Source organism: Lissotriton vulgaris, chromosome 2_1 (genome assembly GCF_964263255.1).
Source record: "Lissotriton vulgaris chromosome 2_1, aLisVul1.2, whole genome shotgun sequence".
Classification (NCBI taxonomy): Eukaryota; Metazoa; Chordata; class Amphibia; order Caudata; family Salamandridae; genus Lissotriton; species Lissotriton vulgaris.
In genome coordinates this window covers 1931744061-1931771984 of record NC_141687.1, presented here as the reverse complement: position 1 = coordinate 1931771984, position 27924 = coordinate 1931744061, and the positions used below count along the sequence as shown (strand labels likewise).

General features: G+C 41.7%; 1 protein-coding gene across 5 annotated transcripts in view; it reads left to right on the top strand.

Annotated features, from left to right (window-relative positions):
* Window positions 1-27924, top strand: part of NTRK3 (neurotrophic receptor tyrosine kinase 3) — a 1577634-nt gene that overhangs the window by 637898 nt on the left and 911812 nt on the right. For all 5 annotated transcript variants that reach the window (XM_086958117.1, XM_086958116.1, XM_086958115.1 and 2 more), the window contains exon 4: window positions 13750-13818. In XM_086958117.1, the coding sequence (XP_086814243.1) occupies window positions 13750-13818 (69 nt within the window). The remainder of the gene's footprint in view (window positions 1-13749; window positions 13819-27924) is intronic.

Sequence of the window (27924 nt, the reverse complement as noted above, 5' to 3'; positions counted from 1 at the left end):
GGCATCGCTGTACCCAGACCCTTTCTTCCGAGTGAGGTCTTGTTGTCCTCTGGGTGCCATCTTAGCTCACTCGTACTCGGCTCATATCTTTGCTGGTCATGATCGAAGAAAGATGTTTTTTTGCTCTGTGTGGCCCGCCAGCATTCCGATTGCGGGATTGGTGTGGCTCCATTTGTATGGCAATGCTTTTTTGTGCTGCTGGAGAATAATGTAATTCATTTGGCACAGCAGGGTGACAAGCAGCCTGGGCTCTGATCCTGAGCTGAGCCAGAGAACTGTGATAATCCTGGATGATCCATAAGCTGTACAAGTATCTTTTTGGAACTTGCAGAATTTATTCCCACAGAGGTTGCACCCCAATTCGATAAGTCACTGGTCTCTGTCGGCCAAATGGAGGCAAGGCTGCACTCTAAGGCAGCCCTCCCCATAGATATATTATGGAGTGTCACTGCAGACAAGACAGTAAACTACACTGAATTTCCCTATGAGTGTACACTAACATTCTGAGGCCTACCCCAGGTAAATATCCAATTCTATAGAGTCCCCTCTGTGCATGGCTACCTGTGCATAGTTACCGGCTGCACATGACAGGAGTCTCCCATGATTGTATGACGGAAGCCCGCAGGCGTTTAGCACCCATGCATTTATAACTCCAGCATTAGAATGAATGCATTATTCTGATGCGTTTCTTTAGCACGCAAGTCATTACCACGACTTGCCTTAGGGGAGATACTGGACTTTTGAATAGCATCATTTACTGTTTCAACTCCAGCCTGCGCAAGAGTTGGGAAGGTGTGGGACTATTAATCAAACACCACTCCACCAATGTGCTCCCTAAAGAAAGTTGTAACGACTATCATTCTAAACGAACGTGTGGTAACAACACATTTGTACTAATTTTGGTGTTGTAAAGGCACAGCGTGGGTGAGTCCCAGGTTATGAGGCTGTCCCACAGTGAAAAGTCGAAAAACAAGTTATCAAAATGTGAAAAATCTGGGCAGATTAGATGGGCAGAACCCATTGTCTCACACCTTTCATGGAAAAGATGGCCTGACCATATACAGATACTCATTGGAAGAGGGGGGTCAAGATGGGAGCATTGGTTCCTAGGTGTGCTGCACGTTTGAGATGGAGAACTGAGGTCGCTTGATAGTATAAGAATTTCTGAGAATTTTTTCCACCTTCTTGGGGGTATTCGTGGCCTTACTTTAGAGTCAATGTGCCCATATGGACAGCTTGCAGATCTTTGCGCATCTACCTGCCCACAAGCTAACTTTAAGTCAGCACATCTGGAGAAGACTATTTGATGGAATTAGCACATGGTCCCAGCAGCGGCCGGCACAGGTAAATGTGCTGGGCGGGGCCAGGGTGGGATGGGGGGAAGTTGACAGATGACAGAATAGGTATAATTAAATAAAAAAATAAAACCTATTCCTTCATCTGTCAACTCCCCCCACGTAGCTTACTGCCCCGCCTCACCATGCTTACCCGTGACGGCTTCCGCTGCATGGTCCCAGTCTGTGTGCAATTATCCATAAACTGGGACCATCCACCTCATGTGAAAAATGATCTCTAGTCTTTGTTCTACAGCCTGTGAAGTAGTCTTTGAATCTCCTCCCGTTAAAATATATTTTTCTCTCTCAGGAAACGTATAGTTATTATTGTTTCCAACTGCTATACATCGCTATACATTTCATATTTTGACTGTCAAAAACTTCATCTGCCCTGGTAAAAAATAAAAAAAATCTCTGCCTATTGTTATTTGTGTCTTTGTTCTAAAACATCTAAAACATGCTGTACTGCGATAATATGACAATGGCTAATATATGTTATTTTATTACGCATGTTCTTCTGTTGTAACAGAATCAGTTATTTATCACATTTTGCAAATTTTGCTAATTTTTTGGTGGACGTTAATTTAATTTAGTGAGAGCGGCTGTATTTATCTTCGTAATCCATTCTTCTGCTTTAACCATCAGCAAATGTGTATCAAGACAAATGCATATTTCCTGGCTGGCTCCTTGCTGCCTGGTGCCTTGCAGTTAAAAGGTCACATTCGGCTAGTGGAACGCGGGAAATTGGTTCAGCACAGGAGCTCGTTCTTTTTTTAACCATGAACAATGTCTGCAAACGCAGAAAGATGTAGACTGGTCATGTATACTAGGAATAAATTGGACTAACGAGTGCAGCTGTACATGGCACAAACATGGACCACTAAAAAACACCGAGGCACTCCAGATTACATAGAAAAATATCTGATGAGATCTGGAACCTGGATTTTTCCATCCTGGAGTTTGGTGTTAAAGAAATCTTGAGACAATGTAAAAAGAGGAATAAATGTCGGGTACCTACTAGAAGAATCATTGCTGTCTGAAAGCATTATCAAAACACAACAGGAAGTAATAACGCAACAAACATATTTTCCTTGCATACCTGGGTTTCTTTTGCCTGCAGTCGTTCGTAGTCTTTCCCGGTGTAGACGGGCACGAGCATGTGTTCTAGTTGTGCAGTCGTCCCACCCAATCAAGTCAACACTTGAATGTTGGTTTGGTGGGCTTCTGTTGTGTGAGACATCTTTGCTAGGATTGGTTAATGGAACGGTTTGTCTATGCCCTGTGCACTGCCAGCAGTCTGACAGTGTATCCTCGACTTTCACTTGTTTATCCTTCACTGACCTATGCTGTTCAACCTGTACCATGTGCATTAGCAATGGACTACACAGAATTAGCAACGAGGGGACCTTCAGTTCTTCAACCGATTTAAATTTGAGCTACCTCAAATTGTTTAGCCATGCCTCCCATTCTCTCTATTTCTCGATTTAGTTCCGCAGTGGCCCAGACTAATCTATTCATCCCTTGCCACTCCTTGTTCCCTTTGTTGTTGAGGGTAATTTTCTGTGTTTATCTTACTTTTGTAGGTTTTAATTTTAAGTCATTGTCCAGAGAGGACCTTCTTCTATGCGCCCTAGCTTTGACCATCGCCTTGATGCTCCTTGATCCCCCTGGGAAGGTGTGCTACTGTGTGCTCACTAGATGCATTATCTGATTTGTTCCTGTGGTGCCTCTGAGCTGCGTTCAGTTTTTCTCCCATCTGGCCGAGGTAGTGCTTGGAGCAGTGATGTGGACTCGCACTGAGCTGAGTTTGGGGATAAAGCATCTCTTGAAGTCTTGGTTATTGTGGAATCGGGTAACTACACTTGATACCACAGCCTGTGTACCTTATTATTATTTTTTTTTTTGTAAAGGAGAGGTGTTCAATACATTTGCCAGGAAGTTTATCAGTATCGACACCTGCTCAGAGGACAGTAAGATTGTTTAGCAAACGATCTGTTGCTTGATTCCTCAATGCTTTCCACATGCCCAGCTGCAAACTATTAGACAGTGCAGGTCTTAGAGGATGTGCTGATTATTCAGTGACACCCATGCTTTATACTCTGTGAACACCCTCAATATTGTATATTGTTTCGAGGAACAATGAAGATATAGTTCAGCGATTTGCACACTTGAAATGTTCTGAATTTCTGTTAAGGCCATATTCTTGAGTGATGTGCATGCTTTATATAATGTGAATCTCAGAGAAGAGTTTGTATTGTGAAGGTCACTGGACAGGTTACTATATATTGCATTCTATGCAGTGTTCTTCAAGTGCAAATCAGCTTTATAGTGTTAATCTGTAGTTCAGCTATCTTTTTTCCTCTTTCTGAATTATTTAAAATCTATTAACCCTGCTGTTGTTGCAATGGCGTAACGGGATCAAGTCATTCAGCACTATCGCAGGTTTATAGCTCGTAGTAGAGATAAGCCTACAAGTAAAATATATATTTTGTACACGTATTCTGGTGTTAAAGGAAATTGTTTTTTAATACCTACCTGATTGCATTGTTTCACAAGGTGGAGACAGACGAGTTATGTTAGAAGTGGGGTTCTCTAGTTGGCAGTGGCTTGCACCCTGTCCAAGTACGGACCCTACCTTCTAGTCACGGTAAGGGAGTTACACACCAAGATAACCCCTGTTCACCACATTGGTTACTTGTCACAAGCAGTCAAGTTTATCTCAGAGGAAATGTGTAAAGCATGTGTACCTACACAAACAGTAACACAGGGAAATCTCTGCAAAAGGACACCACACCAGTTTAGAAAAATAACCAATATTTATCTGAATAAAACAAGACTAAAATTACACAAATCTAATATATACAAGTAAAAATATCACTTTTAAAAGGTTCAGCACAGTTCAGTCCATAGGAACCTGTGAATGTGTCTCTTTTATAATAAAGTACTTAGGATGCGTCAAAATCATAGTTGAAAACAGGCACAGGTGAGGTGAGGCACTGGAACAGCAAAGCGATGCATAGGTTCTTTACTCCCAGGGGAGGTGATGTGTCGGTTCCTTACTGCCAGGGGAGATGATGCATTGTTTACTTACTGCAGTGCAGAGTAGGTGATGCATCGAGTCCTTACTGTTATGGGAGGTGAGGCGTTGGTTCCTTACTGTGAGGAGAGGTGATGTGTTGACTTTCAGACACGCAGCCTCAGTTCCTTACTGCTTGGCAACATTGATGAAGAACTTGTTATGTTATGTTAAATAGGCTTATAGAGCACATGGCTGCCCCAACAACGGGGCGTCCCAGCGCTTGCAGACAGCCAAACAGAAAGACGAGGCAGAGGGATAGGACGCAGGAAGCGGGCTAGGTGTTGATTCCCTGAATGGAGGCAAACAGCCAGGTTTTAATGTATTTCCGGAAGTGCCAATGGTTTTGGATGGCACGTGCCTCAATGGGGATAGAATTCTAGAGGGCCGGGGAGAGGGACCTAAAGGAGCGACCACCCACTCTGCTCTTGCGTACTCTGATGGTCCGGGCATGGTGGAGGTCAGCAGAGCGTAGGGTCCGAGTAGGAACATAGGGGGTACAGAGGTCCTGTAATATTTGAGGGCCCTGGCCATGCAGAATTTTGTGAGTGAGGCAGAGGGTCTTAAATTTGATTCTCTGTTTCACAGGCAGCCAATGAAGCCAGTGAAGAAGGTGAGAAACATGGCAGTGTTTGGGGAGGGCAAAGAGGGTACGGGCTGCAGCGTTCTGGGCTCTCTGGAGTCTCTTAACCACTGACTTGTTGTCACCCAGCAGGAGACCATTACAGTAGTCTAGATGGTAGAGAACTAGGAACTGGACTATAACTTGGCGGGTGGGTGGCTCAAAGAAGCCCAGGATAGGTTTAATACAGCGTAGGCGGCCAAAGCATGAGCCTGCAACTTTCTTTGCGTGGGACTCGAAGGACAAAGACTTATCCATTAAAACGCCCAAATTCTCAACAACCTCTTTGGGAGTGGGGGGAGGGCCCATCGAAGGCCACCACTGGTGGTCCCACTTTTGTGAGTCACCTCCTAGCCAAAGTAGCTTCGTTTTAGAGGAGTTAAGCTGGAGATAATTATCCGCCATCCAGTTAGAGATGGCCAAGATGTCTTCCTGACATTTGGCCTGGTCGGGCATGGTATCCTTGGGAAAAGTAAAAATGAGTTGCGTGTCGTCCGCATAAGAGATCATTTTGATCTTTCGTTCCCTGGCCAGGAGGGCCAGTGGGCGGACGTACACGTTGAACAACGTGGGGCTAAGGGCAGATCCCTGAGGGACGCCGCATTCCAATGGGAACCTGCTGGATGAGTATGGTGGGGCGTGGATCTGGAAGGAATGGTCAGATAGGAAAAACGTGAACCAAGCCAGGGCCCCGTCTTTGACCCCGATCTCCCCGAGACGCTTAAGCAGCATCTCGTGGGAGACCATGTCAAACGCCGCACTCAAGAACAGCAGGACCAGAGCCGAGTTGTTTCCTAGATCTTGTGTGGCTCTTAGTTCTTCCGAGACAGCCATAAGAGCTGACTCCATACTGTGATTAGCCCGGAAGCCGTTTTGGGAATCATCCAGGATATTATTTGATATCAGGTGGTCAGTCAGGATGGCATTCACATGGGCTTCCTATATCTACGCCAAATAAGGTAGGAGGGAGATTGGTCTAGAGTTTTCAGGGTGCGAAGGGTCGAGGGAAGGCTTCTTCAGCAAGGGAACAACTTTAGCATGCTGGAGGACTGAAGAGATCTATTAATCAGAACCTGTCCTTCTTTCAGAATGGAGTCCTGGAGGAGCCGGAAAATAGTGGGTTTAACAGGATCATCAGGAGATTCACATTTAACCTTAGTGGCAAGGTAATCAAGATTTTTATGAGAAATAGGAGGGAGAGTATGTAATGAAATGAGAGAAACAAGATGGAGGGTCACTGAGTTAGGGGTGAAGAGGGACTTACTAGTTTCCAGCGAGGTATAAATCTCCTAGAATTTTTGCGTGAAGAAAGTAGCCAAGTCTTCACACTGCGAGTTAGAGGTAATTAAGTTACTAGTTCCCTCAGGGGTTTTGGTCAAATCTTTTATTAACGAAAAGATGGTTTTAGAGGGGTTCTGACTAGAATTAATCATATCAGAGTAGAATGCTGCCTTGGTTTCTCGAATATGTTTATGGTAAGCTTTGGTGGCAGACCTATAACTACTCTTTGCTGAGGAGTCATAGGAGCGCCTCCAGGAGCATTCTAGAATCTGACAGCATTTTCTTTCTAACGCTAGAATCTCAGTGTACCAGGGGTGTGACTGCGCCCGTTTTGGCTGGGACATTTTATTGGGGATCTGGAGGTCCAGATAGCTGTTAATCCAGCCCCTAAAGGCTTTATCAGCTTCCTCCAGGTTGTTAGGCCAGACCGGGCGGGAGGATAGAAGGCTGAACTCTAAGCTGGGGGCATCCAGTTTATGCCACGGTCGTCTCCAGAGGGGAGGGGAAGGGTTCTGATGGGCGTTATTCGGAACATTGATACATATGTGGATAAGAGAATGATCCGTCCAGGCAAGGGGAAGGGGAGCATACACTTTAATTCCCTCAATGTTCGAGAATACCGGGTCGAGCAGATGGCCCGCTAAGTGAGAGGGACCTTTAACCAGCTAGGATAGCTGGCAGGCTTCTAGATCTCCGAGGAAATTAGAAATGTCCTGGGAGTCAAGTCACTCTGAGTGTAGATTAAGGTCCCCTAATATGCTGAAGTTGGTTGTCTGTACGGCCAGGAAAGAGGTGATCTTAGGTAGGGCTTCCTGGAAGGCCCTTGCTGATCCTGGGGGGCGGTAAATGAGGAGCCCTGTGAGAGTAAAATTGTCTTGAGATCCTAATCTTAAATTGCGTGCATTCGCAATCTGGTACTGTCACAGGAGACAGGACACAGGCAAAGGTAGATTTAGCTATCACAGCTAGCCTGCCACCCCTACCTTTAGGCCTAATCTGAATATACATAGAGTAGCCTGGCGGAAGGGCCAGGGCAGGGATAGCAGTCGCATCATTGGTAAGCCATGTCTCCATAAGGAAAAGTATATCAGGGGACCTGTCTAGAAAGAACTGAAATACATCCTCATGGTGTCTCACGAAGGACCTGCAGTTCAGGCTATAGACATTTAAGCTTGTGGGTTTAGAAGGCTCTGGGGTGGTTGATAAATCCTCTGTAGTTCTAAAACCACATTTATTACATTTTGTAGCTGAGATGTCTAAGCGCCAGACACACTGTATCAATGCAGCGGCGGCAGAGAAGGAGCTGCTTCTATTTTCCAACTGTAAGGCAGGTGATGTGTTGATTTCTTCAGCTGCACAGCAGGGTCTGAGTCAAAGTCGGAACGGGTGCCTCAGAAGTCGGAGACACCCTTCTCTGGGTTCAGGCTGCGGTGATCTATCAGCCACATGGCATGCTCTGCATCGATTCTTTGGCCAAGGTGATGCATAGTTTTGTTTACCGCACAGCAGTGTTGCATCAGGACAAACAGGTGCTGGACCTCAATGTGTGGATTTTCTTCGTTCTATGAAGCAAAAGCCACCTCCCAGGGTACATAACTGGAATTGGCACTACTTTGCTGGTCAGAACTCCCAGCAGAGAAGTTCAGGGGCTGCAGATGTAGTCTTTGATTGCCCTAAGACTTCTTAAGAGGAGGAAAGCACGCACAAGTTCTTGGAGAACCTTATCAAGCAGGATGTAGAAGCAACGTCCAGTCCTTTCACTCCCAGGACAGAAGCAGTAAGCAGCAGGCCAGCACAACAACACAACAAGCAGAGTGGCAGTTCCACTCCTAGATCATCCAGCTCTTCTTCTTGGCAGAATATTCTTAGTCCAGAAGTGTTCTGAAGTTATGGTGTCACAGCTTCAGCACTTATACAAGTTTCTGCCTTTGAAGTAGGCAAACTTCAAAGGAAAGCCTTTGAAGTGCACAAGACCCTGTCGTTCCTTCACTGGCTCCAGACACACTACTGTGGGTGGAGACAGCTTTTTCAGGTGTCAGTGACAACTCCTCCCACCACGTTAGATGTCAGTGACAACTCCTCCCACCACTTTAACCCAGGCAGACCCATCAGCCTGGTGATGGGCCTTTAGGATATAATTGTAACAAAGGAGGGAGGGAGAGAAAAGTGGATTCAGTCTCCCCAAATATGTTTCATAAACAAAGTGGAATCCACTTGGATGGTGGTGGTGATCCCTACTGTGGTGGGGAGCACTCAATGTTGTTAAAATACCCCTCACACACCAACAGGCCCCTTGGTGTCATGCTTCATCATCGGGGTCTTCGCACCCCTCTCCGGGATGCGGCGTGCTCCGACAGACGGCTACGTGGGAGCACTATTATTGGACTGTGTGTGGATGTGTGTGGGGTAATACATGTACGTGAGTGGTGGGTTAAGTGATGGCTAAAAGATACCTGGCTCGTGGGGTGAAAAAATAAACTTTTATTAAGCCCCCGGCTGGTATCATTAAAAGGGGTGCAGTGAGAGGTTGTTAGTGTATAATTATGTACATCAACCTCATATGTGCGTCTACATGAACATGTTTCGGAGTGAAAAACTCCTTCTTCAGGACAGGGTTCGCACAAAGATCCCCACCTTACTCACATGAATGTAAATGTAAAAGTGTGCTCTACAAAAAGGAAGTGAACTATAGGTTATATGTACCTAGTTTGTAGTTCGAAATTGTAGTCTCTCATCGCCCAATTGGCGTATATTAAAGACCCAGAGGGAGAAAAAGCACATTAGATACTATTCTCATAATAATCTATAACTATCTTGCAGGTTGCGGTGACCTTAGGAAAAAGTGAAGGGTTGCCGATTTCTACATACATATATTTTGCCTTAAGTGATCATGCACCCTGTAAAGCAAAGCGACAAAGACTGGACAAAACACACATATAACATTCAAAACACACGTATTCGTTTTTTGCATTCAGACCATTTTTGTCCTCTGGGGGGAGGGACCTGTCCCTGAATACCTCCACGTGGCTGCAGAAAATCTGTCAGCTCTTAACCAATAAAAAAGTAGCATATGACATGCAAGGTGCCTCTGACAAATTCACCACAATGTGGGACCCAATTCTGGTTGTATCTGAATCAAGGCAACAGGAACCTCACATGACCCAGCCACCTCAGAGCGCCAGGCCTATTGCCTTATTATAAATGGCAGTCTGAAGGTTACACATAATGTACTGGGGCTGCAAAATACTGAGTTAAAGCTTCTTTTGTTCAATACAAAGGCAATGTGGTGGCAAAGGGGGGATGCTTTAGGGTTTAGTTTAATACCACCCAAAGTGGATTGTTTGGATATGCAAATGGGTATGCCCGCCTGACAGTTGTATGTGAAAACAATAATACAATTATTGAATCTAGCTATGACAGAATTTGAGGCTATTTCTGGACAGAAATAATATTTAAAGAAAAAAACATGAAGATAAACTATGTGTTACCAAGAAAGGCATTAATATATTGGGTTGGGTGCAGCAAGCAGGTTTTGGTACCGTGATTAGGCTTTGAGAAATTTTACTGGTCGATTTGCAGGTTAGTGTAAGCAAATTCATTGGTAGTGAAATATTGAATATTTCACAAGAAATTTGACAAGATTAAGTGCTTAATGCACAGCATCAAATTGAAGGAAGATGTTGTACCTTGTGAGAGGGGTACAATCTTAACAGAGTGATATGTATGATCCAAAGATAATGGAGCCCATATATGCCATCCCTTGGCTTTCTCCCATAATTTTGGCAAAAAAGGAAGAAATCTGATGAGTTATGCTTGTGCGTTGACCTCGTTACTTAAACAATGCCATTTTGCTGGAAAGACTGGTGCTCTCAAATATTGGGGACCTCATCACCACTGTAGGCAAGCCCAAACGATTCACTAAGTTAGATCTGCTGACAGTTATCAAATGGGGTGAAGTAGACATCTAATCTAGCTATCTGATGGTATGTGTTACATGTGATGGTAGGTTTCGATTCTGCCGCGAACCTTTTGGATTGGCGTCTGCTGCTCCTATTTGTTTGTGAATTATGACATTTAATCAAAGATCTTAATTTTGTAGTTGTCTTTCAGGGCACTGTTTTGACTTCACCAATTGTGAATCAGAACATGATGTTCTTGTTGCTAGATATATGTCCTTGTTATAAGTTAAGGCTATTGCTTTGAGAAAACATAAGTGTTTCTCTTACTAATGAAGCAGAAGATTTAGGTATTGCCACTGGTCAAGGGGTTAGACCAATACCGTATTTGGTCAGTAACATTGTCAATGCTGCTGCACCCAAGGACATAGATCAGTTGTATATCTTGGGTCTCTGTAAATGTTATGCAAAGGTTTTGAAGGGCTGCACAATCTAACAGAATGTTACACAGTGCCTCTCAAAAAATAGATTTGTGTTGTCAATTCTGTGCTAAGCAAATTTTGAGCTCATTAAACAAAAATGTGAGCTCCTGCCCTGCATCCTTATGTGGAGGGATGTACAATAACACTTACATACATCATTAAAAATTAATACATCATGGTTTACATAAACCATGATGTTCTCTTGAACAATTTTAAAAATATTGATGTGTAAATCTTTTTATGTAAACCATGATGTATTAATTTTTTAATGATGTATGTAAGTGTTATTGTATACATATATAAAACCATACCATGCAGAATAAACCTGTTTTAAGTTTTTAAATACAATTTTGTTTAGTCAGTAAATTATTTTGTTACAGCTTGTGTTCTGTCTAATTGCGTGGATCCATTACAAAGATTATTGACCTAGGTACTTGAATATTTAACTCCCTTCTCAATAGCTAGTCCTATGGTCTCTGTGGTTAATAAATAAACCAAAAGGTTAGGTGTGTTCACAAGTCCAATCTCGGACGTGTATATCCTTTTGGACCATTACAACTGTCCTCTAGATATATGCTACAGGGACACTCTTATATTGTTTCAGTATCTTATTACATAGCAGTGGTTATTAGGGTGAATCAATGATGGGACTGTTTACATATACCCAGTGTATTCCAAGCAGTTTGCCAGCTTAGTCGTTGGCTCTGTTGCTACATCTCTGATCATTTCACCTTCAACATACTGTAATATGCAAAATCTCTTTTGTGTGTTAGCATTGGACTTCAACATCTTCTTGCAGATATGAGTAATTCTGTGTGAAATGCTTTCTTTAACAACTAGAAATCATGATGCAAATTTCAAGGCTTTCTTTCTCTCGTTTTTGGTCTATTAACAGGGTGTTTACCCATGACTCCAGATTTCCAACAATAGTTTGTAAGTGCATCAAGGTGATAGTATAGTGTGGGTGTTACTTAAACTGCTCTTTGATCTATTCTTCTGTTACGGGGAAGTGAATACGCAGATGGTTAGAAATGATGTAGAAGATTTGTATTAGAATGCCAACAATTAGGCTCATGCTAGAATGGGAAACTAAACACAGGGAAGAGGCCTACACTTGGGCATTTACAGGAGGATAAAGATGCAGGACGGACATGCATGTACACTGTGACTCCTTGTATTAGAAAGAATGTTCCTGCCATTAACCCCTTAAGTGCTGCCTCGGTGCATTGGCCGACGGCAGCACTACCTCCCCAGTGCTGCGCACGACCATTGGACGTCCATTCAGCACTAGTTCCAATGGACAGCGCAGCACTGGGGAGAGATGTTTAATAGCATCTATGAGGTTAATATTATACAATCTGTTTATTTATCTAGATGTTTAAGTAGGGTGAAGCAGTGCCTAATTTGTGCTGGTCTTTGCCATTACTCAGGACTGGCACTTATTTTCAAACACTGGCACTTATTCATAAAAGTACACCACAAAGTGGCGTTGTCTGTCTTGTTTTAGGCAATATACTATAGTAGAGTGCTTAACAGTTCAATGTACTAAAACAGTATATAAAACTAATGCTACCATGCCTTCGCTGAAGCTTGTGATGGCCAGGAATTGTCCACATTTTCACCCCTCTGATGATTAGTAAGAAATGCTGGCACTGACATTTGACAGTGGTGACAGAAGCTGTTGGTGATGTCAGATGTAGTGCAGGTGTTGGGAAGTGACAGTGATATTTTTACAAGTTAAGCACTGGTAAACTAGACCTAATTGGATGTCAGAACACTTTGCAAAGATTAATCAACAAATGGTTATACGAAGAAGACTTCAAGAAATGACTTGAAGAGTAACCACCAATGTAAAATATGCAATCAAGAGCAATGGTCAGGAGGGAAGTAATTATGATGGCACAATAGCACTTTTAGCAAAGTTATTTTTGTATATGAAGTTAAAACATTAAGATCTTTAACTCTTTTTTGAAGGTTTTAATATCGGCCAACTATTTGAATGCGGGAAATAATGATATCCCGATTTTAGATGCACTAACATGGTAACCCACAGCAGTAAACTGAGTCTGAATAAAAGCTTGAAAAGGATTTGCTGTTTGAAAGTATGAATTATGTCTATAGAAATGATAGCGCAATATGCCGCGGATGTATTCTATTTGCACCTAATTCAAGTTCCAGTTTCCCAATACATTCTAGAAGTGCTAACTTGACTGAGAGAGGCCTCCTCATCAAAAGACATATATATGTAGGCAGATTAAATCATTTGAAGAGGGACAGTCCAAAGTTGACTGACTCAGGGTTTACACTAGCCTGCCTATACTTCTACCCTTACTATACCACTGGTGCTGATATGTAGAATCAATGTATTACAATCAAGATTCATCTAGGAGGATTAGAGTTTTTGATACATGCTGTAACACAGCATTTTTGCATTTGGAAATATCCCAATTTTCGATAACAAAGAAGAATACTATCATTTGTATGATGCATGATGTTGCGTTTTTTAATTGACAAATATTATAGTTTCAGGTAATTTAAATAACATTGACACCTCTCTTTGTTTTCACCAGATCATGTTACTATTCCTGGTGATAACCATTAGATGTAGAGGGTCGCATATTTAGGCACAAATATTTAGCACTGGAAAGGTGCCCTTTTCTCAGTGCAAAAAGTGCTCTGCTCTGCTTTGTGTGAAGGGGGCTTTATATGGAAGCGCAAACAGCCAAAGGTTTTAACACAAACCCAATCTAGAAAGATAGCTAGACAGTGATTTGCATGAAAGGATACAATTAAACAAGGGGAAATACGTTAATTTCTCAAAAATAAAAACAACACATACTGCATGTGTGCAGAAGAGCACCGCATACACCCAATTTTTAGACTTTTGAGTTTATCTTGGAATACAAAGATGCACTGAAAATATTCCTAGGTCTGTACTATTTCCCCCTTTCAAAATACAGGACAGCAAATCTGGCTGCTGCAATGTGTTCTTTAAAAAATAGCCTCAATTATTTATAAAAACATGCTTCTAATGTGTGTGTTCCTTCTTCTTTTTCAGAAATCTCTCTGGTAACTGGCTGACCACTTTGTCTTGGCAACTATTTCAGAACCTGAAACTTGAAGAACTGTAAGTACAGACATGTCTTGGCAACACATGGATTTAAATTAAAAAGGGATGTGTCCTCATTATGATCAATCTCAAAGTCTGTACTGTGTATGTCAAAGAAACCTAAAGCAGAAGCACTACCTAAACATCAATCACAACACCTGCTCACAGATTCTTCCTAGCACCAACCAGTTGAAAACAATGTACAATCAAAACTCTTGCAGAAAAGGCACTAGCCTTAGCAATAAAAACCATCGTGGTGTCCATAAAAGATGGTCCCAAACTACACTCCCATCAGATGCCAGTTCAATTAACTACTTACAGTCCTTCCACAATAAATCCAGGTGAATTAAAGACTGAGATGATCTTTGCAATGAACAGAACTCCAACCTTAATAATTTCAAATCCTTGTTTACAGAATAAGAATAAGTGGGATATTAATAACATTGGTGACATTTTTGTTGTGGGAAATTCACTTGCAGTTTCTTAGTCATTAATCTAGAATTAGAAATGAGAACATGCATAATCCCAGTAGTGGAGCTGGCAGTTGAATAGGTCATTAACGCTCACAAAAGTGTAAATTTGTAGGCATTTACAAACATTTGTAGTGACGTTTTCCACCACATTTTTCACATTTAATTCTACTCACACAAAGGTTGATATGTGTGTTTAAGCAGTGCAGGAAACTTCACAAACAATTCTTCGTTCATGAAGAAGATTTAGAGAAAGCAGGAACATATTCACAACAGAATGGCAGAGAGCAGTGTTACGCCACAATTGGTAATACCATGCTCCGACATTCTGAAAATGATGTGATGTACCCTATTTACAATAATACCGCACGCCCCTACATTTCCCTTAGCACTGGTACTAAATGTAGCTGCCTAGTGCCAACACAGGCACCCTTGCACGGCAGTGCAAGAGTGCCTGCGTTACAGGGAATGATTGTTGATGTGCAGGAATGTGTCACTTGTTACACATAAACAATCACTAATTGCAGTTTGTAACTTCGATGTGTGCTGCAGAATGCAGCACATACAGAAGTTGCAACTCATCATTATCTAATGATTGTTTTTGTGCAGGAAGGGACACCTTCCTGCACATGAACAATCACTAATGGCAATTTGCTCTTTCTATGTGTGCAGCACACATAGAAACTGCACAAACGAGGAGAAATAAATAATTTCTTCTCATTGCACCAGTTTAAGACCAGGTTTTTCCTGGTCTTATTGTTGGTGCTGCCCCATATTTGCACCAGCCTTGTAAATAGGGGCAGCGTAAAAAAGCAATGGGTGTTGGAGCGGAACCCCCTCTGAAACACCCATTGCCCACCCCTTTCTCGCTAATTGCTGCATGAATAGGTGCATTATTTACAAGGCAGTGTTAAGCCACATTAAGTGGCTTAATGCCGCCTTGTAAATAAGGTGAATGGGTTATCACCACCAGAACGTTAAAAAAAAGTGATGTTCTGGTGGCAATAACCCCTTGTAAATATGGCCTGAAGTTTCTCCAAAGGGAAAAAAAACCTTTTGAGAAAAAAGAGTTTTGAATAAATGCACATTGCTTTCACACGGACAGGAAAATTTGCAACATATTGGGCAGTAAGCGCTCTGGTGGATATAATATCTGCGACTGTTGTAGATTGCCTGGGCCACTCAAGGGTGGTATGTAAGTCCCCAAGAATTCAGAACTCTACACCAAATGAAAAAATACATGTGCAGAGTTCGTTTTACAGAATTTTGCTAATGGTTGCCCTATTTGTTTTACTCTCTTGCGAGTAGAAATTGATATTTAGGCAAGCCTGAAAAAACGAATTAGCCGAAACGGAATGTACAAAAAGACGTAGACCAGTTCACTATGTGAACAATAGCCACTTCGAAATCAACTCCCATTTCTTCTAGGGGTAGGAAAGAAAGAAATGTATATTCTTCTACAGACTAAAAACAGAAAAAAACAGGGATGGCTTGCTATATTCCAATTATGCTGATTACAATGCTGTTTACTATCCAATTTTAACAGATTTTCCTTACTTCGGTATCGCTTTTTATTTGCTGAAGCCACAACTCCGAAAGAGCAGTCGCTTTGATTAAAAATTAGAATTTATAAATAAACCAATTTCTTGACTTTTGTCTGATGTCAAGTTTAGCTTTCAGTAAGAGCGACTGTCAGAATAATGCCCGTTCAACAATTCACTATAAATCCTATATGCGCATTTTAGGAGTGGTAGCATCGCCGTCAGGCATATGTAGGCACAAACAATAGGCTGTTGAATTGTTAATAAGGTGTGGAATCCTCACCTGAAAGAATAATTGGATGGTAAATCAATGCGGCTTTCCAATGCTGACCTGCTGGGGAGACTTAAAAGCGGCTCCTTTCAGGATTAGAAAGACTCTTTTAGTGCTCCACTTATTGGAAAATACGATGGAAAAAGCTACAGTTCTACAACCCCAAAGACGGAGTAATGTTTACCTATAAAAAATAAAATAATTTGTATGTATGACCAGATCCATTTCAAATTTGCACCAAATGTTGCTGGCTGTATGTATCCGTATTTAACTTAAACATTTCATACTGTTCTAAAGATCGACTTATGATCTACTGCAATGTTCATTCAGTTGCTGGAATTTAAAAGTGAAATGTAGAATTTTAAATGTTGACATGAGACACATCATGTGGTGTGGCGCTCTGGCAAAGTGCAAACTATATCAGGCTTTATAACTTGTGCTCCGCCAATTCACTGCTTATGGCCGTACATATTACATAACACCTGTCATGTTAACTGACATCATTGATGACATCACTGATGACATCACTGATAACACCACATATACAGCATAGAGTTCTGTAAAGTACATGTGTGGGTTAGTGGCATGGAAATAGTATAATCCACAGAGAAAAGTGTAACTGCATTTTAAAATTGGTATGCTCATTTACTTAAGGATATTCTTCAGGTTAGGTTTAACTTCAACATTTCCTGTTCCAGCAAAATGGGATTCAGGAGCTACTTTTTTGTCTTGAATAGAAAATGTTAGTGTTTTTGTTATTCAATAAAACTCTGTGGTGAGACTGCTGTTGAGTACTAGGGAGTTAACTGGAAGACTGCTGCTGGTATTGAAAGGACACATTTGACTCCGCATGTCAATCAATCAATCAATCAATCAATCATTTGTAAAGTGCACTACATACCCGCAAGGGTCTCAAAGCGCTGGGGTGGGGGCACTGCTGATCGAACAGCCAGGTCTTGAGTATCCTCCTGAAGGTCAGCAGGTCTTGGGTCTGTCGTAGGCTCAGTGGGAGTGGGAGGGTGTTCCATGTCTTGGCAGCGAGGTGGGAGAAGGATCTCCCACCGGTGGTTGTTCTTCGGATGCGCGGGACCGTGGCGAGTGAGAGGTCTGCGGAGCGTAGCTGGTGGTTGTGGAGTCTTCTTACTGGCACAGTCCTTCCTGTACAACTTGTGTGACTGTGTGCACACTAACTCCTGGGTAAGGAGAATCCAAATGATGTAATAGTGGTGGTACAGAGAGACAACTGATGGAAAAATTCTCACCTTGGGTATGTGTTGCACGTATATTTGTCTAAATGGCTTTACGTGTTTAACCACATTTGTACCACAATCTTTCTTTTTGTCGTGTAATTGGTTGCCTTTGAGTAGAATGTGTTTGTGACTCCAGGGTACTTTTTGTTGTAATGTAGTAAAAATGACTATTCCAACTCCAGAGAGTGCAACAGTAGGGAAAGTGTTGGATAGTGTAGGGGTAAAAATTACTATTCCACTCCAGAGAGAGCAACAGTAGGGAAAGTGTTGGATAGCGTAGGGGTAACAATTACTATTCCAACTCCAGAGAGTGCAACAGTAGGGAATGTGTTGGTTAGCGTAAGGGTAACAATTACTATTCCCACTGCAGAGAGTTCAACAGTAGGGAAAGTGTTGGATAGAATAGGGGTAACAATTACTATTCCCACTCCAGAGAGTGCAACAGTAGGGAAAGTGTTGGATAGCGTAGGGGTAAAAATTACTATTCCAACTCCAGAGAGTGCAACAGTAGGGAAAGTGCTGGAAAGCGTAGGAGTAACAATTACTATTCCCACTCCAGAGAGTGCAACAGTAGGGAAAGTGTTGGATAGCGTAGGGGTAACAATTACTATTTCAACTCCAAAGAATGCAACAGTAGGGATAGTGTTGGACAGCGTAGGGGTAAAAATGACATACTTATAAATAAATGCATTTTTTTTAAATAATAAAAAACTTAACTAATAAATAAATATAAATCATTTACAAATACCAATACATAATTATTAAAACCATGAGTAGCAAAATATATGTAAAAAATACCATTTAATAATATTTAATTATCAATTATTAATTAATTAACAAATATATAATTTACAAAACAATGAATTAATTGTTTTTTCCTCAATTACATTAAATTACTTCCCACCCTATTCCCCTATAAACCCACAACCCGCTACAGAACATAATTATCAATGAATCAATTAATTAAAATAAATTACCATTTAATTACAAATAATTATCAATTAATTAAAATTAATGTATAATTCCTACTAATTAATAATTAATTTAACATAATTAAATTACTTCCAACCCTGTTCCCCTATAAACCCACAACCCGCTACAGAACATAATTATCAATTAATCAATTCCTAAAAATTAATTACCAATTAATAAAAAAATATTAACAATAATTAAAATTAATTTATAATTCCTACTAATTAGTAATTAATGTAACATAATTAAATTACTTCCCTCCCTATTCCCCTATAAACCCACAACCCGCTACAGTACTAAAATACAAAATTACATAAAAATAAATTAAAAACATTATAAATACATAATAATATACACATAAATAATATAAAAATCGATATTGGTAACATCGAAATTATTAACATAGATATTACTAACATCGATAGTTAACACTTCGATATTACTAATATCGATATTAAATCTATCGATATTACTTACCTTCTATATTATGTCCCTTCGATATTTAAACTTCGATATTATTGCAGATCGATATTTAAATATCGATATTTTGTCTGCATACCCTCTGGAGCATCTTCGATAACCTGTATGAGAACATCTTGATAGGGTCATCAATTTGCACAGGATAAAAACTACCTTAGAACACACCACAATTCATAAATTTAGTAAGGTACCAACAAACGAACCATCATTTACATTGTGAATAAAATCTGTTACTGCCCTCCGTATGTACTTCTTTTTGTGACCCTCAAAACCTCACATTCACTAAAATGCATTATAATTGGGTCCATATCCCCGAGCATGTTGTACATGCTGTGGCAAGCCAATCAAAAGGACTAGGGGTGTCATTGCTCATCTTGGTCCCCTTAAATTTTCTAAATTCATTTTTACAAATCAGGGGCCATATCCCTGAGTACTATAATGACTGCCACAACATATTGTCTAGTTTAGGGTTAACCAATCTGGTTGACAAGCCTCCTTTATATTGGCCAGTCAGAGCATATCTGCACACCCCATAATGACCACCCCAGCCCGTCTTTATGCATGAAATTCTCAAAAATAACTGAACGGCTTTACATCATATAACAAAAGGTAACCTTTCTGATTAAAGTTCTAACTACTGGCCAAATGTGTTCTATTTCACTTCAATGGTTTTTCTACATCGCTTCCCAAAATTTGGTAGGGCAATTAATATTGGAAATCAACGTTTTGGGACTCGCTGCCTTAATCTTAGAGCACTGCTTCTTGATCCGGCCTGAAGTTTTCCAGGAATTTTTGGGAACATTTCATGAAGACTACAATTTCAAAGTCAATGTGATTAATTTCACTTTTCTTTAGGTTTTTAAAAAACAAGATTATGCCATTATTATCATGTCATATGTTGGGCAACACTTTGTTTCAATGGATATTTTCGTATGGTGTTCACTTATACAGAAATCATACATAAACCAATTGTGATACAACACAGTGAAAAACAATAGGACTACACAATAAACGTGCAAAATATTCCAATTGTAATATATATAGCAATACAAGCGACCAGTCCTTTCTTCAAGTTGCACTAGGCCGACAATGAAACCCCAGCTAATGGGTTAAGTTACACAGTGTGTGCCACGAGGCAATATTATACATGTTTCTTTCCCTTCATAGACAACACCCTTCAACATTTGTAATCCATTAGTGTTGGACACCGGTAGGACAGCAGGCAGAAGCCTTTGTTAATGAACGTTTCATTGTCCGCCTAGTACAACTTGAAGAAAGTACTGGTGGCTTGTATTGCATTATATATTACAATTAGAATATTTTGCACGTTTATTATGTAGTCTTATTGCTTTTCACTGTGCTGTATTACAATTGATTTATGTATGATTTCTGTGTAAGGAACACTATATGAAAATGTATATTGAAACAAAGTGTTCCCTGACATATGACATGAAAATAATGGTATAATCTTGTTTTTAAAAAACCTAAAGAAAAGCGAAATAAATCACACGGACTTTGGAATTGTAGTCTGAGGTCGCGTTTACTCATTTACATGTCATGGACGACCATTCAGATCTTGGCGGCCAGAATCACTCTCAGCCACACCACACACATATCACACTACACTTGAAGGAGCTTCACTGGTTCCCCATACATAAATAAGCACAATTCAAACTCCTCTCCCAAACTTGGAAGGCACTACGTAACACTGGCTCAGCATATGTCATCAATCGCGTCGGTTTTCACATACCTTCCAGACACTTCAACTCGTCGGGACTCCTACTTTCATACATCCCATGTATATTGAAAACCTAATTCAGTGATTGAGTCTTCTCCTACATCATCCTAAAGTGTGGAATGACCTGCCACTACAGATAAGAGTCTCCGCCTAACTTTTCGAATTTTGCAAAAACCAGAACACCTGGCTTCCCGAGTGTTCCAACTTGGCCCTAGATTTGGCTTGACTCACACCTGCTCAGCACCAGGATACTTTCCTGGGTGTTAGTGCACACTGCAAATCTGCATGACATAACATAAAACATGTTGCAAGAACTAAACAGAAACAACCTTTTGGGAAGAAAGGAGCACAGTGACACCTGTCTGTGGTATATGGGAGCGCTCAGCGTCTCTATATAGTCTGGGAGGGCTCTCTCGCAGCTGGGGAAAACAAAATCACACAGCAAATGACATAAAGCATACGTTTTAGTGCATACAGACAGAATCTACGCTAACGGTAAACAGGAAAAATATAATACTCTATTTTTTATATAGATAGAGTCAAGTTTACAACAGAACAGGACTCTGTTTACTTTTAGAGTATAGCGTATAAATGTGCAATATCTACATATTTTTAAACAAATTCTTACTTAGAACAATAGTAAAAAAGTGTAAATACAGGTATAATTACAATGGATAGGCAACTATTCAAATATTCCCCTGTTGTCCAAAGTAAACTGTAAAAACCATGAAATGGCTTTCATCTAGGCACACTCAAAAACCATCAGGGACACAAAACGTCCATTCAAACTACTGACTTACTGTCACAATCATACAATTAAAAGGAATTGTAGAACAAGAACGACGGAAACCAGCAAATTGGGAAACAACATTTTTTTGAGGAACAAAAGAAGATATTAATTTTTTCCAACAGGAAGGCACCGGGGGGGTGTCGAGATTTTGTTCTCCTAACTAAAGACTAAGTTAGGGATACAATAATTTCATACAGCATAGATAAGAGTTCAAGAATAACTTGTACGTCCAACATCTCTATGTAGCTGAATAGATGGTATACATGTAATAGGGGTTTTACATAGAAATTTTGAAAAACAACTGAAGGAGTATCCCCCGATGAGTAGGTTGAAGGTTTTCCAAACCTGGAATGAATATTCCTTGTAAAAAAACCCTCACTCACCACCTAGTGGTGACATGCTTCATCATCGGGGTCCACCCTGGTGGCCTAGCGTCACCAGGGTGTGCTTCGACACCTGAAATGCAGTGGAGCAGGTTGTGAGGTGTAAGTGCAAAAGAAAATACAGTGTTAAAAATTGTCCTGGTTTTAGCTTTGTGAATTAATTTGAATGAAAAAGCAACTGGACAATATTACATAATAAAGAGTGAGATACTGGAAGGGGAGTTACGACCTACGTATCTCAATTATGTGTTCGTAGTGCATTGGTCAACATGTTTCAACCATCTGGGAAAAATTCCCGGTATTCATCAGGACCAAAGGAGATGGAAGGTATGAGTCCCCTAAAAAACTCACCCTGTCCTAAATCCTTAATAAACCAGTGGTAAAATGTACCATTGGTAGGACACTCACAAAAATGAGGAGCATCAATAAAAACCTGTGGAACGAAGAGATGAAAGAGGGAATCAGGCGCAGATTGTGATTACTAGCCTGTAACGTCGTGCAGACTCTTAGTGCAGACTCTCAGTGCATACATACTGCATACCACAGTGGTGTTTGGAAAAGGCTTCTAACGTTGATAAGCGTGCTCATATGGTGGGAGTGAACACTTATCATGAGGGCTGGGATACGGTTGTATCAAGAGCTATAGGTGCGTGCACTATAGCATGCAATAATTCTATATTGTATTTTGTGGTGGGTGCGCAATGAAGATCAAATCCGAATTTTCTAGGTGATGTGCGCAAAAGTTAAATTATATAGGCGAATGCGCATTGCGACATGAGCAAAGACCAAATTATGGCCCTTAGTGCTAAAACATAGACATACAAGACTCACAAACACGTAACATGGAGGTATTCACAATCGTAATATGGATGAGGGCAGGCTTACTTGAGGCGTTTTCCTATTAGGCTTCAGCATGCAGGGGGTAGGTGCATCACGAAGTACAACGTATTCTGGGTAAAGAAATGTTGTACCCGTGGTTAGGAATAGGATTTGGTTTCAAGGTAACCCTAGTTAGTTTTAAAGGTAACCTCTGAGGAACAGGTGAGGAGTTTGGCATCTGTTCGCGTCAGGATTCTGTGGGGGAGGAAGATTTACTTACAGTTTCCTTTCGTGGCAATAGACCTGTCACCCACGTCTACCGTCCGCTGCTCGGCTATGAGTGCCGTGTAGCGCGAGGATGATAATAACGTGTGGTTACTTTCGGGTGTGGTCACGTGCGTTGCGCGTCACCAGTACGGAAGCCTGTGCAACCGTCTGTTGCCATGGGGACGGGAAGTCGAGAATGTTGCGCGTGCGCATTGGCGCGAACGGGCTAAGACAAAGAAGTATCACGGAAAGGTTAGTTAGGTGGCTGGTCACCGGAGTTTAGACATCAGTTCTGAAGGTGATCCTCTGGAGTTTATTGCGCTTGCTTAATAGCGCCTAGGGAATTCTGTAAGACAATAAATAAAGTGATGGTCAGGGTCCCCAATTAAGCTGGTGGATCATATAAGGGCTGAGTTGCTTAATAGCGCGTAGGAATTTCTGTAGGACAATGAATAATGTGATGGTCAGGTGCCCAATTTAGCTGGTGGGTCATATACGGGCTGAGTTGGAGGGTATCAGAAAGGGGCAGAACCCGTGGGGGCTGTCGGACAAAGTTAAGGGTTCATGGTTATTTCAGCACGGAGCCCCACAGAATGTTATCATTCAGACCCTTCTTGTGGGTGGAAAGTCTGTAAATCCACCGCTGCTCTTTTTCAAAAAGGCGAGATTGTATGTTTGGACCTGGCTGCAATTGTTCTATCACAGTCCACCTCATGTCATTAGGGGTGTGGTGAACGGTGAGGAAATGATCCGTCAATTTTGTAATGTTTTTCTTGCAGCGTATGGTGCTTCTGTGCTCGCAGATGCGTTGTTTTATCTTACGAGTAGTCATTCCTACGTAAGGCTTCCCACAAGTACATATGATGAGATAGTTGACATTGCTGCTATTGCAATTAGTGTGGGATCTCTGTTCCCACACTTTGCCTGCTTCCAGGTTCAGTGTCTTAGTGTTCTCCCTAAGGTGGCAGACACTGCAGTCCCCACATCGTGAGTGTCCAGTCACAGGAGGCAGGCCCCACATCTGAGTGAGGGTGGGATTGTTGATTGTTGTTGTGTTTTGGGGTCTTGTGTTGACCAAACTGTTTTTTAGGCTCTGGGCTTTCCTGTAGGAGAATAAGGGTTTTTCCCAACTGAGTGTTCCTGAATTTATTATGGACCAGTGTTTGTTGATGCTTCTACTGACCTGGTTCGAGATTGCATTATATGTTGTTACACATGTGAGTGGTATAATGTCTCTGTTTTTAGTGGTTTCTTCCAGTAGGGCTTGTCGAGGTTGGTTCCTCGCCCTTTTTTGACACTTGTGTGTAATCTTGGATGGATAACCACGTTGAACTAGTTTTGTAGTGAGCTCTCCTGCTTGGCTTTTGTAGTCAGTTAATTTACTGCAGTTTTACATAGAAAGTCACGTTCAGGGCCTAATTCTGTTTATAGAGAAGTGTTGTTTCCGTCAAGCTCACGGCCGATGCGCATTTCGGTGAAAAGGCTAGACCCCTAGCCGTCACCTTCTTCGGGGCACACAACGGATGGAGTCCAACTGGGAAATTAAGACACATACTGGGACAAGGAACACCAGAGTTATAAAATCTCAGCAGCTTGATGTGGTCCAGGTGTTCAATAAAACCGCTCTCAGTAGAAGATGAGTCTTTCAGCCATTATGTACAGATGGAGGAGGTGGTGGAGCTATCCAAACCAGGCAGTGAACAAAGGGGACGAGGTAATCTAAGATCAAAGATCGATGTGTAGATGCAAGCCTGGACTGCTTGAGGCAGTGTCACAAAGATAGGGATCCCATGGAAGTGGCTTGAAGGAAGGTCGTTCCAACTGGACCTCTCCTGGATAACGACTAAGATGGAGAGACAGCAGCAGCCCAGGCCAGCGGCCCGGGGCAGCGCCTCCTGACACGCATAGCTTTGTCTTCGCGGCACCTCCGTCAGGCGTGACAAAAAGGATAGACCGAGCGGTAGAAAACTCCAGGACAGTAGAGAAGCTCTTTAGAGTAAGATGAATCTGGTGGGTGTCCAAAGTGCCTCCAAACAGATAAGAGTCTGCTGCCCCCATAAGAAAGGTTTCATAACTTTCATGACTAGAAAACTTCAAAGAGATTGTTGTAGACTGGTGACCTAAATGAGGTGGCCAATTAATGTCCTCTCTCATGAGAAAACTCTCATGGCAATGAGTTCATAAACACATAAAGTCTAATATTTCTTAAGCTGGAAAGTATTCAGCTACAAACAGGCCTTAATTTCGGGTGCATCATGAAATCCTTGCAAACCAGTGTTAAATAGGCAGAGGCGGAGGAGTGGCGGCCCACTGCTCATAGAGCAGTGAAAAGGGAAAAAAATAAAACGATAATGACAAGGTTATTATCATTTTATTTTTGATTGCTGTATGGTGGGGCGGGGTTGGGGGCTCAGGATGGGAAGAGGAGAGCACTGTGCACACCAAGTGCGCATGACTGCGTGGCCGGCCGTTTTCTACAGGCCAAGCAGTCATGTGCAGTTTGCATATCCCCACCAGGGTGTAATGGACAGCCGGGTGGGGTATATGCACAGGCTGCCTGTTGCGTTCTGAACGCCAATTTATGGTGCTCAGACCAATCACAACGCTGCCCCTCCACCTCATTCCGTAACAGCCGCCACTGTAAATAGGTATAAGTCTGTTGTCAAAAAATCTGATCGATTGTTCATCAGATACATTTCTGCAGGTCCAACCTGATGAGAAACGAGCAGTAAATACAGGGACACATGGATTTTGGTGTAGCATCTAATAAATTCTGCATTTTACTCCCCAAATCCTGAGAAACTTATTGGCTTACGTAATGATCCCCAATGTACAATTTTTTTAGTGTGATAAATAATGAAGCAATTGCGCCTGACTCTCAAACGTGATACGAGCAGCTAAAGTGAATCTCGAAAATATTATATATATTTCTTCAGCAAAGCAGCATAAATTATAGAAATGTGCACATCACCATATTTAAACATAAAAAATGATAAGATATTTCCTGGCAAACTGAATGAAGTGAGTTTTAATATTTAGTTAGGTAGCATACATTCATTACTTTATCATTTGGGAATGCATGCAACTGGAAAAACTGCCAGAGATTAATCTTTGACGAGTAGATACTTTGCTACTTAGTGGGATAGTAAAACATTCACAATAAAAAAATAACTGAGGTCGGTGAAAAAAATATTTTCTGAGCTGGTGCCTGGGGTATGCCTGGGCTCATGCCAGAAGATCGAAAAGGCGCCATTGTATTTCCACTCTTTGAAGAGGTTCCAAGATCAGCCAGTCAGACTTCAGTGTTAGGCTCTCGATGCAATATGTTTCAAAGATCTGTCATAGCTCACAGCTGGTTAAAACAGCTGTCTAAAACTAAAGATATTATCAAGCAAAGATCATGGTTTCTTACACGTCTCTTCCTGACAAACCTACCTCGTAATGTGCTACAAGCGGAAGACCTCAGTAAAGAGAACACGCTGCGCCAACCTGGATCTCCGTGCACATGTTCATGGCAGATAGCGGGTTCTCATGTTCTAATCATGAAAAACATCAACAGCATGGACACATGCATTGGGACTGCACAGCGCTCAATAGCTTTAGGTGAAAGCGTGTGCACTTGAATTGCATGCTGCACCACAAAGATGCTCTGACAATACCGAAGATGCAATTGAGCAAAATAAACACATGGACAAAATAAGAATGTATTTATTGTACCACGCAAAAATCTAGATTATATGTGTATATATATATACGCACACACACACATATATATATATATATATGTATATCTATAATATATGTAAACATTTCTAAAAGTATAGTTACGATCAGAAGAGCTCATACGTCTTGCGATATGCGCATGCGCCCTTCATTTGACCTCGTATTAGGGCAGGAGCCTTTTTCTAAGGATGCACTCTGGTGAAAACTCAGTTATCTCTTTAAACCTTTAACTGCGGGGTTTATTCCCCCGCTGTGCTGGGGGGCGGGCTGAGCTTGTCATGAGCACACGAGCACCATGGCTCATGACGAGCTGAGCTCGTCATCAGCATGGGAGAGTTTAACTTTGCCCCATCTGCAAAAGCTTGTAATGAGAAAAATCGCACATTAGTCACTGTACTTCGTGATGCTATGCATTTTGTTAATATTCATGCCATCTAGCATTTAATTGCCTCTTTGGTACAGTGCATTCTGCATCATGAGTATAAATATGGAGTGATGTGTATCCCGAGGGAGCAGCCACTGCAACCCCAAGTACAATGGGAAGTGCTTGTTGTCTCATGGAATGGAAGAGCTGCACAGCTTTCGTGACCTTGTTTACCCATCAAAGTCTGAAAGTGTATGGGAGCAGGATACTGAAAACACCTGAATTAATGAATCATTGGTAATTCTGTGTTCGTTTGAGTCGGAGAGAATGAGATAGGAACAGCGAGGAAGTGAATGGCAGACACTTTCGTATAGCTAGAGTAGAACGTCTATGTGGATTTTGAAAAATGTAGAGCATATATGGCCGGGATGCCTGTCACCCCCTCCCAACACAATCCCCAAGGATGGGAAGACGAACGTAGTTCTGAACTTTTGGAAGGCGGGAGGGAGTTACCCTCCCGCCCGTATTTATTAAAATATGAAACAAAATTAAGACATTAAAATAACAGTTTCATATCATGTACAATTTTCATTTATTACATTATGATGAAGACACGTTGATTGGCTAACCTTAACAAATCTCTAGTACAAAGGTTTTCCTAGCTGAGTCTAACATCCTGCCAATGCATACTTTTCTAAATTAAAATTGTACATCCTAGCATTACGGGGCCAACGGCAAGGTCGCAACCGGTGTCAGATCCCAACTACCAGAACTCCCCCCTCACGGTGCGAGGGGCGGGCGCACAGAGGACTGTACCTCTGTGCCAACTCCAATTTCCCTTGTCTTCGCGGGGGCCCTCTATTTAACTCGACGCCATCTTAATGGTCGTCCGAGGACTCGTGTGAGGTGTCTAGAAGGTAGCGTGGACCCCCCTCCCACCCCACACTGCTTCTCATATCTGCCGTCGCGGATATCCTGGCCCCGGGAAATTCATAGGAGGGGCATCGAGCCACCTCCTCCCCTGGAAGGGGCCTATGAACACCTTCCCTTAGGCGA